Below are 15,333 nucleotides of genomic sequence, written 5' to 3' on the forward strand. Positions count from 1 at the left end.
TGCATGGAGCTGTCATGTGGTATGACAACAATTTTCTGGAATACCCACTGAAGGACCTGCCTGAGGCTCTTCTTAAGGAGGTGTCACTCTTCAGAAATATGTCCGTGGTGTTTTGCTTGGCTTCTTTTTTACATCACAGATTTGCTTGGAAGTAGATAATGCACCACAAACATTCCTCTCTATTAATGAAAACCTTTCGGTGTTGGGGCCCATGTTTTCAAATTTTTTAAAGAGCTTGCTGAAGTCTGCAAAAGCTTCTGCTAAGCCCTTCACTGTGAATTTTCCTGGAGGTTTTTTTTTTTTTTTTTTTTTTGAGACGGAGTTTCACTCTTGTTACCCAGGCTGGAGTGCAATGGCGCCATCTCGGCTCACTGCAACCTCCGCCTCCTGGGTTCAGGCCATTCTCCTGCCACAGCCTCCTGAGTAGCTGGGATTACAGGCACGTGCCACCATGTCCAGCTAATTTTTTGTATTTTTAGTAGAGACAGGGTTTCACCATGTTGACCAGAATGGTCTTGATCTCTTGACCTCGTGATCCGCCCGCCTCGGCCTCCCAAAGGGCTGGGATCACAGGCTTGAGCCACCGCGCCCGGCCCGAGGTTCTTTTTCGTCTCACACAATTTCCTTTCTCTTGCGCCTTCTTTAGCTATGTGTTCCTGTTACCGTTCCAACGGCTTCTCATCAGTCAGTTCCTCGGGAACCACCTCTAGGAGCGTCTAGTGTCATCCTCATCAACATGTAGGTTAAAGTTGTTTGCCATCTCAGCCACAGCCTTGCTGATTTCCGCAACCTCTTTATCCTTAGATCCTTTGACGTCATGAACAAACTTCTTCAGTACCTTCTAGATGTCATTCATATATTCCTTGGTGACATCACTCCATGCCCAAGCAAGGACCTTTCCTGACGCAGTCACAGCTGTTGTAATCCTTCCAGAACTGCATCGGTGTCTTCTCAGTGTTGTTTTCGGTTGCAGCAGTAGTCTAAACAAAGATCCTCCTCAGGATCTTTTAATAGGCCTTAAAAGCTGCTACAATGCCTTGATTCATTGGTTGGATCAAAGAGGTGGTATCTGAAAGGAGACACAACAGTTTGATATTGGGATGATCACCAATCAAATGAGGATGTGTGGGAGCATTATCAACAATAAGCATAATCTTGAAAACTATGTTACTCTCCAAACAGTGCTTCTCCAAAACGGCATCCTGGAAGGGGAGCTGGGTCATCCACGACTTCTTATTGCTCCTGTAGTACTCAGACAGTATGTGCTTACTGATATGCTCGAAGGCTCTGGGGTTCTCACTGTGCCAGATCACAAAGGGTTTCAATTTGTAGCCTGCAACATTGCCCCAAGTAAGACTGTTACCTAGTCCTTAAAAGCCTTGAAACCTAGCATTGACTGGACTTCTTTGTAGATGAAAGTCCTTTTGGGCATTCATTTCCAGAATAGGGAGGTTTCATCCATATTGAAGATTTGTCTGCCAAGTAATTTTCCTCCACAATCGGCTTATCTAGAGTTTCTAAAAATTCTTCAGCTGCCTTCACATCTGTACTTGCAGACTCTCCACTCACTTTGATATTACATAATGAATAATGATTCTTCAATTGTTTAAACCATCCAGAGCTAGCAGTAAATTTAACACTGTAGTTGGGTCCAGCCTTTTCTTTCAAAATTGTAAACAAACATTCTGCTTTGGCCATGATCACTATGGTGCTGAGAGGGACATGTTTCTGTGTCTGGTCTTCAATCCAGATCACTACAAGTTTCTCCATATTTGATACAGGCCCTTCTTGAATTTTTGTTAGTCTTGTTGCCTTCAATGAAGCAGATCCTTTAACAGCTTCTGTCACTTTGTTCTTGTTCATTAAGATTGTATAGCTATGGTAGAATGGGACTGCCTGATTGGTGAGCAATAATCATCACTGATTTTCTACTTTCATAATCCTTAATCATTTTTAATTTTGTTTCCATGTCAATCACTCGATGTGGCCTCTTAGTGGGAACATTAGCTGTGGATTTTGTATGATTAGGGGCCATGATGAACAAAACAAGACAAGATTAAATCAAGAACAAGAGAAAAATGATGCGACCAAGAGATGTGGCAAACATGGGGATATATGAGGCTTTCCTGGTATAACATGGCATCCTGTTTTACAGCTACCTTAAAAAAAGTAAGTAGAAGTAAGCTCTAAAATAATAACAAAAAAATATTGCATAAACCAGTAACACAGTTGCTGATTATCGTTACATTGTACCTAATTCTATGTGCCATATTACATGACTGGCAGCAAAGTAGGTTTGTTCACGCCAGCATCACCAAGAACATGTGAGTAATGCCTTGTGCTGTAATGTTACCATGGCTATAATTAATTGATGGGGGAATTTTTCAGCTCCATTGTAATCTTATGGAACACATATATGTGCTGTCATCGACCAAAGAATGTCATTATGCGGCGCATGACTGTATTTTTAATGTACAATGAAAAGTAAGTTTTTCATAACATACCTGATTGTCTCCTGATAAGAAAGGGAAAAAATCTAACCCTGTGGAAGAAAAAAATATTTTATTTAAAAAAAAAAAATAACCAAAGGAAAAAAATTCTTCCAAATGCCCCAATACTTCAAAAACAAATGCTACATCACTCAGAATTTTATTTAAACATAAAGAGTTGAGCTAAACATTTTATGTCTCTCCCACTTCTACATTACTAAAGCTGAAAACTAAGCTTTGGCAATGAATTGTCTTCTCCATGACTCTACTTTGGGTAGTGGGGCCACTACTGCTCTGTCAGATCTAACACTGATCCTTCAACTGGCATAGTACTTTTAACAAATGCTCTCACTGACTCCTCTTACGGAAACTTTCAATATACTCTAATTACTCCTCACAAGCACTTCCTGAGATATGTAATTATTTTTGCTCTCATTTTGCAGGCGAGGAAGTTGAAAGTTAGGTTAAGTAAGTTGTAGCACAAATTTTTCTCTTTCTTAAATTTGCTCATTTGCTATCAGGTTCAACTGACAGACTCTGTAGAGGCATTTGCGTGCCTGAAAACTGGCTATTACATAACAAGCAACAGCCCTGATGCCTGGCTGCTTGGGATTCACTGCAAGCAGGCCCCTTCCTATTCATATTCTTGTCTAGATCACCCAACATGTAATGCGATGAAGAGCAAGTTAACAAGCATGTATTAATGCTTCGTTATGATATCTAAACTTGGGGAAAAGTAAAACAAGCAGAGGTAAATATATTACACCACCACAGGGCATCTACCTACTGTATACATTATAACAGATTACAACATGAGGACCTACAAAATGCATAGCAACGTGGTTCTTGATAGTGACAGTGTGTTTCATACATGTATAAAAAAGGTATAGAAAGATATCTAACCAACTATTAAGCGTAGCTATAACTGGCCAGGCACGGTGCGCGATGGCTTGCACCTGTAATCCCAGCACTTTGGGAGATGGAGGTGGGTGAATTACCTGAGGTCAGGAGTTCGAGAACAGACTGGCCAACAACATGGAGAAACCCCATTTCTACTAAAAATACATAATTAGCTGGGCATGATGGCACATGCCTGTAATCCCAGCTACTCGGGAGGTTGAGGCATGAGAATCACTTGAACCCGGGAGGTGAAGGATGTAGTGAGTTGAGATTGCACCATTGCACTCCAGCCTGGGCAACAAGAGTGAAACTCCTTCTCCAAAAAAAAAAAAAAAAAAAAAAAAAAAGTAGTCGCAACTTCTGGGGAGTGGGGCTGGGGGACAGGCAGAGGGAAACTTTCACTTTATGTTTCTGTGTTGAATTTTCTAGTGAGCATATATGGCTTTTTTAATACAAAAAGTTCTTAGATTATATGACTAATGTACAAATTATTATTGTACAAAGATATACGAGAGTAATTCTTTTTATAATATGAATATTACGAACTCAAAATATATAAATGAGTATGACATTTCAACCTGCTTTTAAAAAGAAGGATCAGATAAATATATACACCTAGTATGTACCCACAAATTAAAAAAAAAAGTTTTTTTAAAGATAAAATTCATTATCATAAAAACTAAAACTTTCAAATGTCTCAATTCAGCATTGTCAAAACCATAATGTAACATAGTTATCCACAATGCCTGCTGTATTACAACTAAAATCAGAGAACAATAAATAATATTCATAGTGCTGGGTGCAGTGGCTCACACTTGTAATCCCAGCACTTTGGGAGGCCGAAGCAGATGTATTACCTAAGGTTGGGAGTTCAAGATCAGCCTGGCCAACACAGTAAAACCCCCATCTCTACTAAAAATACAAAAAATTAGCCAGGTGTGGTGGTAGGTGCCCGTAATCCCAGCCACTTGGGAGGCTGAGGCAGGAGAATCGCTTGAACACAGGAGGCAGAGGTTGCAGTGAGCTGAGATCGCGCCACCACATTGCAGCACTCCAGCCCAGGTGACAGAGACTCCGTCTCCAAAAAAAAAAAATAAAAAGTTCATAAATACCAAAATTCAAAGCCACATGCTAGCAGTCATTCAAAACCAACTTGCGGAGTACTTAGGAACTCACAAAATCTAAAGATTATTGCATTAGTTTTACCACTGGGAGTAAAATACTGGCTATTGATGACAGTACAATTGAGGAACTGGGTCAGTATTTATAACCACAGTACATTATTTCTCTCAGTTCCCTGGGTACAAGGCCCTGTTGGCTCAATCTTCCAGTACTTCCTTAGATTCACCTAGGAGAGAACTATATAGATCAAAGGCATTCATAATGCTATGTGACAATCCAGAAGAACCAGTGACTCACCTTGTAAGTCATAAGGCATGGGTGTCATGTGGAAAGGATGCCTATAGTCTTGGATCAGGGAGGTATTAATGTAGCTTGTGTCTACAGCAGGAAGGCTTGGGGTGCGGGATACTGGAGATGCTTGATGTGGAAGACTTAAAATGCTAGAAGAAGGAAACATTTGCATAGTTTTCATCAGTCAAACTTTTAAGTTTAACAAAAAAAGGGGCTTGCATCTCACAATGAACCCTAGGTTTTGTACTAGAAATAAAAACAAAAAACAAGCAAAGCAATGTATAATTTAGATTATACACCATTATGTGAAAATAATTTGTATATGTTAATAGCATTTAACAGAGGCCGTAGGAAGAAATAGACAGATGCAATGCTATCCAACATTCACAAACCCCACACTGCCTTTGGAATCATCACCTATGCTTTCTGAATGCAAGGGAAAGGTACGGGTGAGCCACTTTAACAGAGTATGAGCGAAAGCACCTATAGCAAATGAAATTTGGAAACTCTTCTAGAACAAAATTGGAGTACTGGCTAATACGTATACGTATGCCCTAGCAAAGAAAATACATATAGTAAGACAGAGGGAATGAAGCAATCTGAGTGGTTAGGAGTTACCAGCTGGCCCCTCAGATTCTAAGTTTTAGGAGAACAAAAACTAGATATTGTTTAGTATAACCAACGCTCAGTACAGTTATCAGCACATATGCATAAATGCCCTGCTGAATCTAAATGAATGTAGTGGAACAAGAAGAAATACTCCAAATTCAATAGGTAGTGGAGAGTTTTTAAAGGGAGAATAGTATAACTGGAAAAAGAAAAAATAAAACAAGAATTAGGACTCTAAAAAACAGTGAAAAGCTTAAATAGCTGAGTAGCTTTTTAAAAAAAAAATTACTAAATTAAGGGAAAAGAAAAAAGGACAGGAAAGAAAACAACAAAAACTAATTTTGGGACCAGGCACAGTGGCTCATTCCTATAATTCCCATACTTTGGGAGGCTGAGGCAGAAGGATGGTTTGAGCCCAGAAGTTTGAGACCAGCCTGGGCAACACAGGGAGACCCTGTCTCTAAGGAAAATGTAAAAACTTAGCCAGACCTTGTGGCACATATCTCTAGTCCCAGATATTTGGGAGACAGGTGGTGAGAGGGTTGCTTGAGCCCAGGAGGTCAAGGCTGCAGGAACCGCGACTGCACCACTGTGCTCGAGCCCGGGTGACAGGGCAAGAGCCTGTCTCAAAACAAAACAAAAACAAAACTAACTTTGAAAAGAAAAAGAATTACCCTCTTGAAAAGAAAAAGTAGCCCTCTTAGAAGGAAACATTAGGGTTATATGTTACCCCAACAATACAAGAGGCTGAAGGTATATGTGTTATAGAAAATAAAGAGAAAGGAGGCAATAAAGAGTCTGTCTTTTGCTTTTAAAGCTTCAGGTAAAGTACTTGGGGCATGGGGATGCAATTTCAGTGTATAGAATATTTCAAAAGATGCCAAGGTTGGATCTCCAGGAATAAAGTTCCAGTCACTACCATCTACCACATTTTAATGAATGGGATATTAAGCATAAAACATACTCTGGTCTGGCTCATAAAAATGTTTCATCTAGTGGAAACTTTGTTAAACCTCTTATATCTAGGAAAAGTAGCATTTACCATTAGCTGAGTCCTCTCACAATGTCTAAGGCAGGCGTCCCCAAACTACGGCCTGCGGGCCGCATGTAGCCTCCTGAGGCCATTTACCCGGCCCCCCGCCGCACTTCAGGAAGGGGCACCTCTTTCATTGGTGGTCAGTGAGAGGAGCACAGTATGTGGTGGCCCTCCAACAGTCTGAGGGACAGTGAACTGGTCCCCTGTGTAAAAAGTTTGGGGACACCTGGTCTAAGGGATTATGAGAGAGAACAAAGCAATGTTAAGACTTTGAAAACATAAACAGCATAGAAAATTTCTGCATGAACATTAAGCACTCTGTGGCTAAAGACAACAAAATGTTTTACATTTAGTGTTTGCCTCTAATTCCTGACTGCATGCTTTTCTTTCAATATGTGATAATGTTTCTAAAATGCATTTCAACCTTTACACTACACAATAACAAACACAATATGCTGGACTTAGGTTTCTAGTTACCAACTAGTCATTATTATAAAATGTCTACTAGTGTTGACTACGGTGTTATTCTCCTTCTAACGATGTAAACTTTGAAGTTTCTTGTTTTTATCTGCAAATAGAGATATGTCTGGCATTTGCAAATACTGTATCTGGGTTTAATTAGTCACTGGGAAAATCGGGAAGTAGTTAATGTATCTAATGTAATTTCCCAAACATAATAAACATCATTTATTTTCTCCGAATATTTTTTGGGAAAGAGCAAAGTAAATTTCCAAAGAAGAAATATTATATTCCTAAACACTCAAAAGTTTTCTTTGAAGAAAAAATACAGCAATACTATTGTATAGCTTACATAAATACATATGACTACTATTAATCGTCTAAGAAACAGAACCAACATAATGATGGCATTTTACCCAAAAGTGTTCATACATCCAGAGGTTTATAAAATATCTTTTAACATTGCAATTAAGGCACTTAAAAAAAAAATCACATGACAGTGTGTATTTGGCCATACTACAGTTTGATATTTTATAAAATATCTTGGAATCAAAATTCTATAGATACTTGTTCTAACTTTAGGTAATATGACTTTTCCACCCAGGCTGGAGTGCAGTGGCACGATCTCAGCTCACTGCAACCTCTACCTCCCAGGCTCAAGTGATCCTCCCATCTCAGCCTCCCAGTAGCTGGATAACAGGCACACACCACCACACTCAGCTAATTTTTTGGTAGAGACAAGGTTTTACTGTGTTGCCCACGCTAGTCTTGAACTGATTGAAATCTTTTAATATCATCATACAATATCAAATCTGAAAATGATTTGACTCCAGGCACAGAAATGCCTGCTCTTGATCTGGTGTTGTATCAATGACACCTATGGACTTTCCTTCTCTCTCTTACATTCTTTCTTTAGTCTCTACTGCTTGCTGGAAGAGTTTTTGAATAGCTTCTATTCCGTTACAACAGGCCATGTGATTCTCCTGCTTTATACCTAAAAAGGGACACTTCTATTTCTAGATTTACAATTAGTGTGCTACAATTGTACTTTAGTACGATTAGAAATCTTTTTGCTGAAAATCCCTGATGTGTCTACAAGACTAACAGCCTGTTTTTAAGAGTACAGTTGGATTTGCTGCTTGTTTTACCACCCCCTAGAAAGTGCTAAGCTCTTTAAGGTTAAGACTGTACCTACTCATTTTATTATCATCCATGCTTAGCAGAGAGTGTTTTATACAAAGCAGAGAACAGTGTTTCATGAACTGAAGCATAACGTAGGTACACTGTTACTGATGTAAGACAAATGGAAAATACAGGAGAAAAGTCTGTAAAGTAGGAAATATTGTGTACTACAACAGGGGTCATCTTTGACCTCTTTCATGCCAGCCTCATTCATATTCTGAGGCACATTTAAATCATTGGTCTTCCTCTGCTTTCTACTTGCAACACGCAACTTGGGGTGAATTTTACCTCATACATTCCAGTTTGAACAAATGTTCTAAATCCTGTGAGCAGAAGCAGGATCACCTAGGAACTTACTAGAAACATAATTTTTTTCTTTTCTTTCTCTTTTTTTGAGACAGAGTCTTGCTCTGTTGCCCAGGCTGGAGTACAATGGTGTAATCTCGGCTCACTGCAACCTCTGCATCCTGGGTTCAAGTGATTTTCCTGCCTCACTCTCCAGAGTAGCTGGGATTGTAAGTGCATGCCACCACACTCAGCTAATATTTGTATTTTAGTAGAGATGAGATTTCACCATGTTGCTCGGGCTGGTCTCAAACTCCTGAGCTCAATCTATCTGCTTCAACCTCCCAAAGTCCCTGGAATTGCACGTGTGAGACACCGTGTCTGGTCAAGAAATACAAATTTTCTTAGCCCCTACTCCTGACTCAGACATGGGGGAGCAATGTGTGCATTTTAATAAGCTCTCCGCCAAGTGCAGTGGCTCACGCCTATAATCCCAGCACTTTGGGAGGCCGAGGCGGGTGGATCACGAGGTGAAGAGATCGAGACCATCTTGGCCAACATGGTGAAACCTCATCTCTACTAAAAATACAAAAATTAGCTGGGCGTTTGGCACACGCCTGTAGTCCCAGCTACTTGGGAGGCTGAGGCGGAAGAATCACTTGAACCCAGGAGGTAGACGTTGCAGTTAGCCGAGACTGTGCCACTGTGCTCCAGCCTGGCAACAAAGCAAGACTCTGTCTCCAAAAAAAAGCTCTCAGGTAATTCTGATGTACATACACCACAGTTTGAGAACCACTGTACCAGAATCATCTTTTGATATGATGAATACCATATCCAAGTACCCTTTCAGTGCATTACCCTAATCCCTCCAGAATATTACAGACCTGGGAAAAATTAAAACTATTCTTTGATTGTTAAGGTTCAGAATCAAGAATCTTTTTATTTGGCAAGTCTTTATTTCCTATTTGCCAAGTTAATTTTTACTATGACTTTTTTTTAAAGGTGTCAGCACCTACCCTTTATTATTTAGTGGTGATGTGGGAGACAGGGAAGGACAAGTCCTCTTGGCAGATGGCTCTTCTTCCTCTTCATCAGATGAACTGTCTATGGTTAGGTCAATCACTTCTACTTTCTTGTTTTTATTTGAGGACTGGTGGTGAGAAGTTACCTGATGCTCCAATGTGGAGTTCAAGCATCCTGTATGGGAATGATTAAAATACATGGCAAGGAAGAGCTATGACATCTCTCTTTTCTCAGTGTCCCTTATAGTTTATCTGTTACAGTTTAGATTCACAATATTGTTGGAACCAGAGAGCAGAAAACCAGCAGTGGCTCTGTTCTATTAAGTTTAAAACTATTCCTTAATAATGGTGAATTATTTTTCAAAATAATAGATTACAGAATTAGAGCAAATAATCGAAATGTGTCTTATGCCTACTTCAGAGGAAAAGTAATTTGAGAGCACAGACTGTATATTACTACATGTACAATATTTGACATATTTAAGAAATATGATGATAGCATTTTTAAAAACACATGGTCTATTTCCAGCAAAAACATACTAAAAGCCAGGGGGGGGAAAAAAAAAATTAAAAAGAACCTTTACTACTCTGTACCAAATCTGTTAAAAATGTTAAAATGGTACATTTTCAAAAGTATGATTTTACAAATGACAAATTACATTACTTTAAAATCTTAGAAAAATCTTTAAAGCTGGCAAAAAAGTGAAGTTAAAAGGAGTTCTATTACTTCTGAACATTTAATCAGTAAGTTAACAGGAATTATTAAGCTCTCCACAAACTGTTCAGTGTTTTTTAAAAAATATATGGATTTTAATATTGAAAACCAGACTTAGCAGTAGGGAGATGGCCCCTTCCTTGTGAAGAACTGCTCACCATCAACTCCATTGTATGAGGCAGAAACTTCCTGTACTTCCTTTTTCGATCTCATTGGTGCCCAAGAGCCATCCTCCTTAAATTGTATTTCATCGCAGTCTGTACAGTACTTTAGGATTTCCATAAACAAGCTGTAAGAAAACAATTCATCCTTAGAATATCATATTTTAAAGGAAAATAAATTAAATGTTGAACAACTTAAGTTATATTTATTCTTAAAATCTAGTGGTAAACAGAAATATAGCTAATTTATGTCACATTTATGTAAGAAAATATCATGTGACCATGAAAAATGACATTTTCAAAGATTTTTAATCACATGGGAAAATACTCACAAAAAGTTAGAAAAGGTCAACAAAAGCAAGCTTCATTTCAAAAACAAAATTCTGTGTGAGTAGCATATAGATAGTAGTTATCTTTGGGTGGTACCTTCATGTGTATTTATTTTTCTTCTTTAGATTTTTTTGCATATTCTAAATTGCCTACAATAAGCATGTCTTATTTGCTAAACTGAAGCAATATATGTACAAATATGTAATCAAGGGTTAAATCTCTTTGACAAAATATCGTGACATTTAAAAACATGTATAAAGAATGCATAATTATGGCCAAATTCTTAGGTTATAATGTTAAATTAAACCAAAGGATAAAAATTATTAATAGTGTGCAATCACAATTATGTAAAGACAAAAATCAGAAAATTATACACCAAAAACAGCTTTTTACTTTCCTGTGTTTTCAAATTTTTCTTTTTAAAAGAGTATGTGTGTTATACGGCTTTTCTAACACGAAACGGGAGAACCTAAAGCTATATAACATATACAGTTGGTAAAATATTACTATTTAATTCTGATTTATTAGTAAGTGATCACTGTCATTTCTGAAAAGTTAAACATAAAACATTTAAGTTACATGTTTATTTTTTTCCCCATGACTGGTCTGACATCTTTCAAGTTCCAGGTTATACTTGTATTGCTAAATATATTCAATTTCTGATATTACCACCTTCAGACTCCTATGTTTTCTTAAATACTGTAGGCAAGTTGCCTTAAGTGTTTTGTTAGAAAGTACAGGAAATATTAAGTAGAAGCTGGGTGCAGTGGCTCACACCTGTAATCTCAGCACTCTGGAAGGCCAAGGTTAGGAGGATCACTTGAGCCCAAGAATTCGAGATCAGCCTGGGCAAAATGGCAAGACTCTGTGTTTACCCCTACCCCCAGTCCCCCCAAAATTAAGTAGATGTCCTCCTTTGCACAATTTGTTTTTGTTTAGTGGCAAAAGGCAGGGGGAAAGGAGGCTGCAGAATAGGAGATAATTTGGAGGAGCATTCCAAGATGTCTGGTAGGATAGATAAAACAAAGGAGGCCGGGCGCGGTGGCTCACGCCTGTAATCCCAGCACTTTGGGAGGCCGAGGAGGGTGGATCACGAGGTCAAGAGATCGAGACCATCCTGGTCAACATGGTGAAACCCCGTCTCTACTAAAAATACAAAAAATTAGCTGGGCATGGTGGCACGTGCCTGTAATCCCAGCTACTCAGGAGGCTGAGGCAGGAGAATTGCCTGAACCCAGGAGGCAGAGGTTGCGGTGAGCGATAACAAGTATCGCGCCATTGCACTCCAGCCTGGGTAACAAGAGCGAAACTCCGCCTCAAAAAAAAAACCAAAGGAGTGTTAAAAACAATAATCAGTTATTGTGATGCTGTAGGTGGACAAGACAAAAAAGAAAAAGAAGACCATGACTGAAGCTTGATCTGATCTCCAGAAACAGGCTAACTGCTATTGAAAAGCCCGATTTTGGATGAGCCTGAGTTAACCCAAATTTTTAACCCAAATATTACCATACATTCTTTATCCAATATGGTCTACGTATCTAGGGATGGGTGGATGAATGAATGATGGGAAAACGAAAAGGTGTAAGCATACCCTGCTTAAAACCACTGGTGCTTTAAACGATGAATGCCACAAGGCACTAACAGTAAAGCATGCATTTTCAAAACAAGGGAACATCAAGTTGAAAAGAAAATATTTATAATACTAATTTGAAATAAATTACTTTGAAAATAAGTAACAAACCCAGATAATATATGGTCATTTCAAGGTACCAAAAACACTTAAAGTGACATACCCATCAATAATAAGGTGTTCATATGGAGCCTTCTTATCACAGACAGGACAGACCCAGGTTGGTTTTTTCTCGTTCATCTGAATGTAAAGAGTTGCGTCAAAACATTGTAGGTGAGAGCATGTAAGGGCCCGACACGGAATTGTCAGCCGCATTTTACCAAGCTTTAAAAAAGGAGAAAAAGTAAATATTAGATAACTGCTGTTCAAAATTTAAGCTTTGATAAAAATTTCCTAGAACACAACAGGTATGCATGTTGATTTAAAGTATACTGTGTTTACTTTTAATCAATGAAGAAGAACATTAAACATATCTGTGAAACAACTGTAGATTTAAAAATTACAGTATTTCTTTAGCTAGCAAACAAAATGACTATGGAAAGTCTACAACAAGGGTTATTCACTAAAATCTACAGCTCACAGATCAGCTTTTGGTGGAGAAGGTCATAAACCCCTTGAATTATATTCAAAATTTGTGTGTGCATTTTTCTGGAGAGAGTGCTTTCACCAATTTTTTTTAAAAAGAGATGGGGTCTTGCTATGCTGCCCAGGCTGAAGTGCCAACTCTATTCACAGGCACAATCATAGCACAATACAGCCTCAAACTCCTGGGCTCAAGCAATCCTCCTGCCTTAGCTTCCAGAGTAGCTGGGAATATAGACGTATATCACTGCACCCAGCCGTTCCCAAATTCTTAAAGCAGTCCCTGACCCCCCCTAAAAAAATTTTAAAACCACGTTAACTAGGGATTAGGGAAAACAATGTCTTATTAAATACTGCACGATACAGAGATGCACACTGATAACTGCTCTCAACCTTATCTGTGAATTAGAGTAGTTCACAGGACAAAACTGAATCAATAGTGATCACTCCCCATGTTTGTCATAACTGCCAAGTGGTAGCTCTGTGAAGGAAAGCAGGTGCACACACTCTGCATTGCTTCCTCACTTGGAACCATCACGAGCAATTCAGCCTACAGTCCTGGACCTCTAGCATCTCCAGCATATTAGGAGACTTCTTGTCCTGCAAATATTGCTTCAGCTGACACACGCTGAGTCTATCCCAGGAAGAGGAAATCTGCTTCATCTGATCCCTGAGCTGCTAGCTTTGACCCAGGGCAGAGAAACTGCCCAGAGACCTGCACAGGAAGCTATCATATCACTATCTCAATTCCCTGGAAGCCAGCTTGTACCACTGTAGGGTCCCCAGATCTCACAATGGCCATATAGTAGAGAACTGATCTACTTTCAATAACCACATTATTTGTCAAGTACCAGGAAAAGATTTGTGAACTTGAAAAATATAAAGGCTTGAAAAGGATATGAGTTAGATGAAGATAAGATTCTTGGCTTAGATCAATTTCAGAGAAATGTGCAATTTCCTAGTCTACCAAGGAAATTAACTGTCAGTTGGGGCCCAAAATAATTGCTTAGACACCAATGATTTACTGTGTCTCTAAGAAAGCCATTTAACCTTTCTGGGCCTCTTTGACTTCTTCTAAAGTAACACCGTTTCCTCCTTATTTCAACCAGATTTAACCATGATGAATAAAAACAGAACATCTGAACATGCTATAAACTTATTGAGAATGGAGCAATGCCAGTTTACAGTATCAGAAGTACAACCAGGAGGGACCTAGAGTAAAAACTGATAACTCCCTTTTCTGTACTCCAAACTCTATACTCCTGCATATGATTACAATCAAGCACTACGTAACAATATTCTGGTCAACAACAAACCACGTATAAGATGGATGTCTTAAAATTATGTACAGTACATAATACCTGATAATAGACAGCCATCTTACTGGTTTCTGTATATTTACTATACTATACTTTTTATCATTACTTTGGAGTGTAGTCCCTTTACTTACATATATTTTAAAAGTTAACTGTAAAATAGCCTCAGGCAGTTCCTTCAGGAGGTATTCCAGAAGAAGGCACTGTTACCCCAGGAGAGAATAGCTCCATGCTTGCTACTGCCCCTGAAGACCTTCCAGTGGGACAAGATGTGGAGGTGGAAGGCAATGATACTGATGATCCTGGCCCTGTGTGGGCCTAGGCTAATGTGTGTTTGTGTCTTAGTTGTTAACAAAGTTTAAAAAGTAGAAAATAAAAGTAAAAAAATGTTAAAAATAGAAAATGGCTTATAGAATGAAAGAAAGAAAATATTTTTGTACAGCTGTACAATGTGTGTTTTTAGCTAAGTGTTATTACAAGAGTCAAAAGTTAAAAAAAATAAAAAGTTTATAAAATAAAAAAGTTACAGTGGCCAGGCATGGTAATTACAATGGCCTGTAATCCCAACACTTTGGGAGGCTGAGTGGGGAGGATCACCTGAGGTCAGGAGTTTGAGACCAGACTGGCCAACATGGCGAAAGTCCATCTCTACTAAAAACACAAAAATTAGCTGGGTGTGGTGGCACACACCTGTGATCCTGGCTACTTGGGAGGCTGAGGCAGGAGAATCACTGAACCTGGGAGGCAGAGGTTGCTGTGAGCCAAGATCACACAACTCACTCCAGCCTGGGCAACAGAGAGAGACTTTGTATTAAAAAAAAAAAAAAAAAAAATTTATAGTAAGCTAAGGTCTATTAACTGAAGAAAGAAAAATATTTTGAATTTATTGTAGCTGAAGTATACAGTGTTTATAAAGTCTACAGTGATGTAAAGTGATGTCCTAGACCTTACATTTGCTCACCACTCACTCACTGACTCATAAGGAGCAACTTCCAGTCCTGTAAGCTCCATTCATAGGAAGTGCCCCCTACAGGTGTACCATTTTTCATCTTTTACACTTTTTACTATACCTTTTCTGTGCTTAGGTACATAAACACTTAGCATTGTGTTACAACTGCCTACAGTATTCAGTTTTGTAATATGCTGTACAGTTCTGCAGCCTACGAGCAACAGGCTATCCTAAGATATGTAGTAAGCTATACCA

General features: G+C 38.8%; 1 protein-coding gene across 1 annotated transcript in view; it reads right to left on the reverse strand.

Moving 5' to 3' along the window:
- The window catches only part of PIAS1 (protein inhibitor of activated STAT 1), a 139,919-nt gene that overhangs the window by 5,490 nt on the left and 119,096 nt on the right, over positions 1-15,333 (reverse strand). The window contains exons 9-13 of the mRNA XM_003929692.4: positions 12,395-12,555; positions 10,269-10,399; positions 9,390-9,570; positions 4,809-4,951; positions 2,505-2,542 (exon numbers count right to left, since the gene is read on the reverse strand). Of these exons, the coding sequence (XP_003929741.1) occupies positions 2,505-2,542; positions 4,809-4,951; positions 9,390-9,570; positions 10,269-10,399; positions 12,395-12,555 (654 nt within the window). The remainder of the gene's footprint in view (positions 1-2,504; positions 2,543-4,808; positions 4,952-9,389; positions 9,571-10,268; positions 10,400-12,394; positions 12,556-15,333) is intronic.

This window comes from Saimiri boliviensis, chromosome 2 (genome assembly GCF_048565385.1).
Source record: "Saimiri boliviensis isolate mSaiBol1 chromosome 2, mSaiBol1.pri, whole genome shotgun sequence".
Taxonomy (NCBI): Eukaryota; Metazoa; Chordata; class Mammalia; order Primates; family Cebidae; genus Saimiri; species Saimiri boliviensis.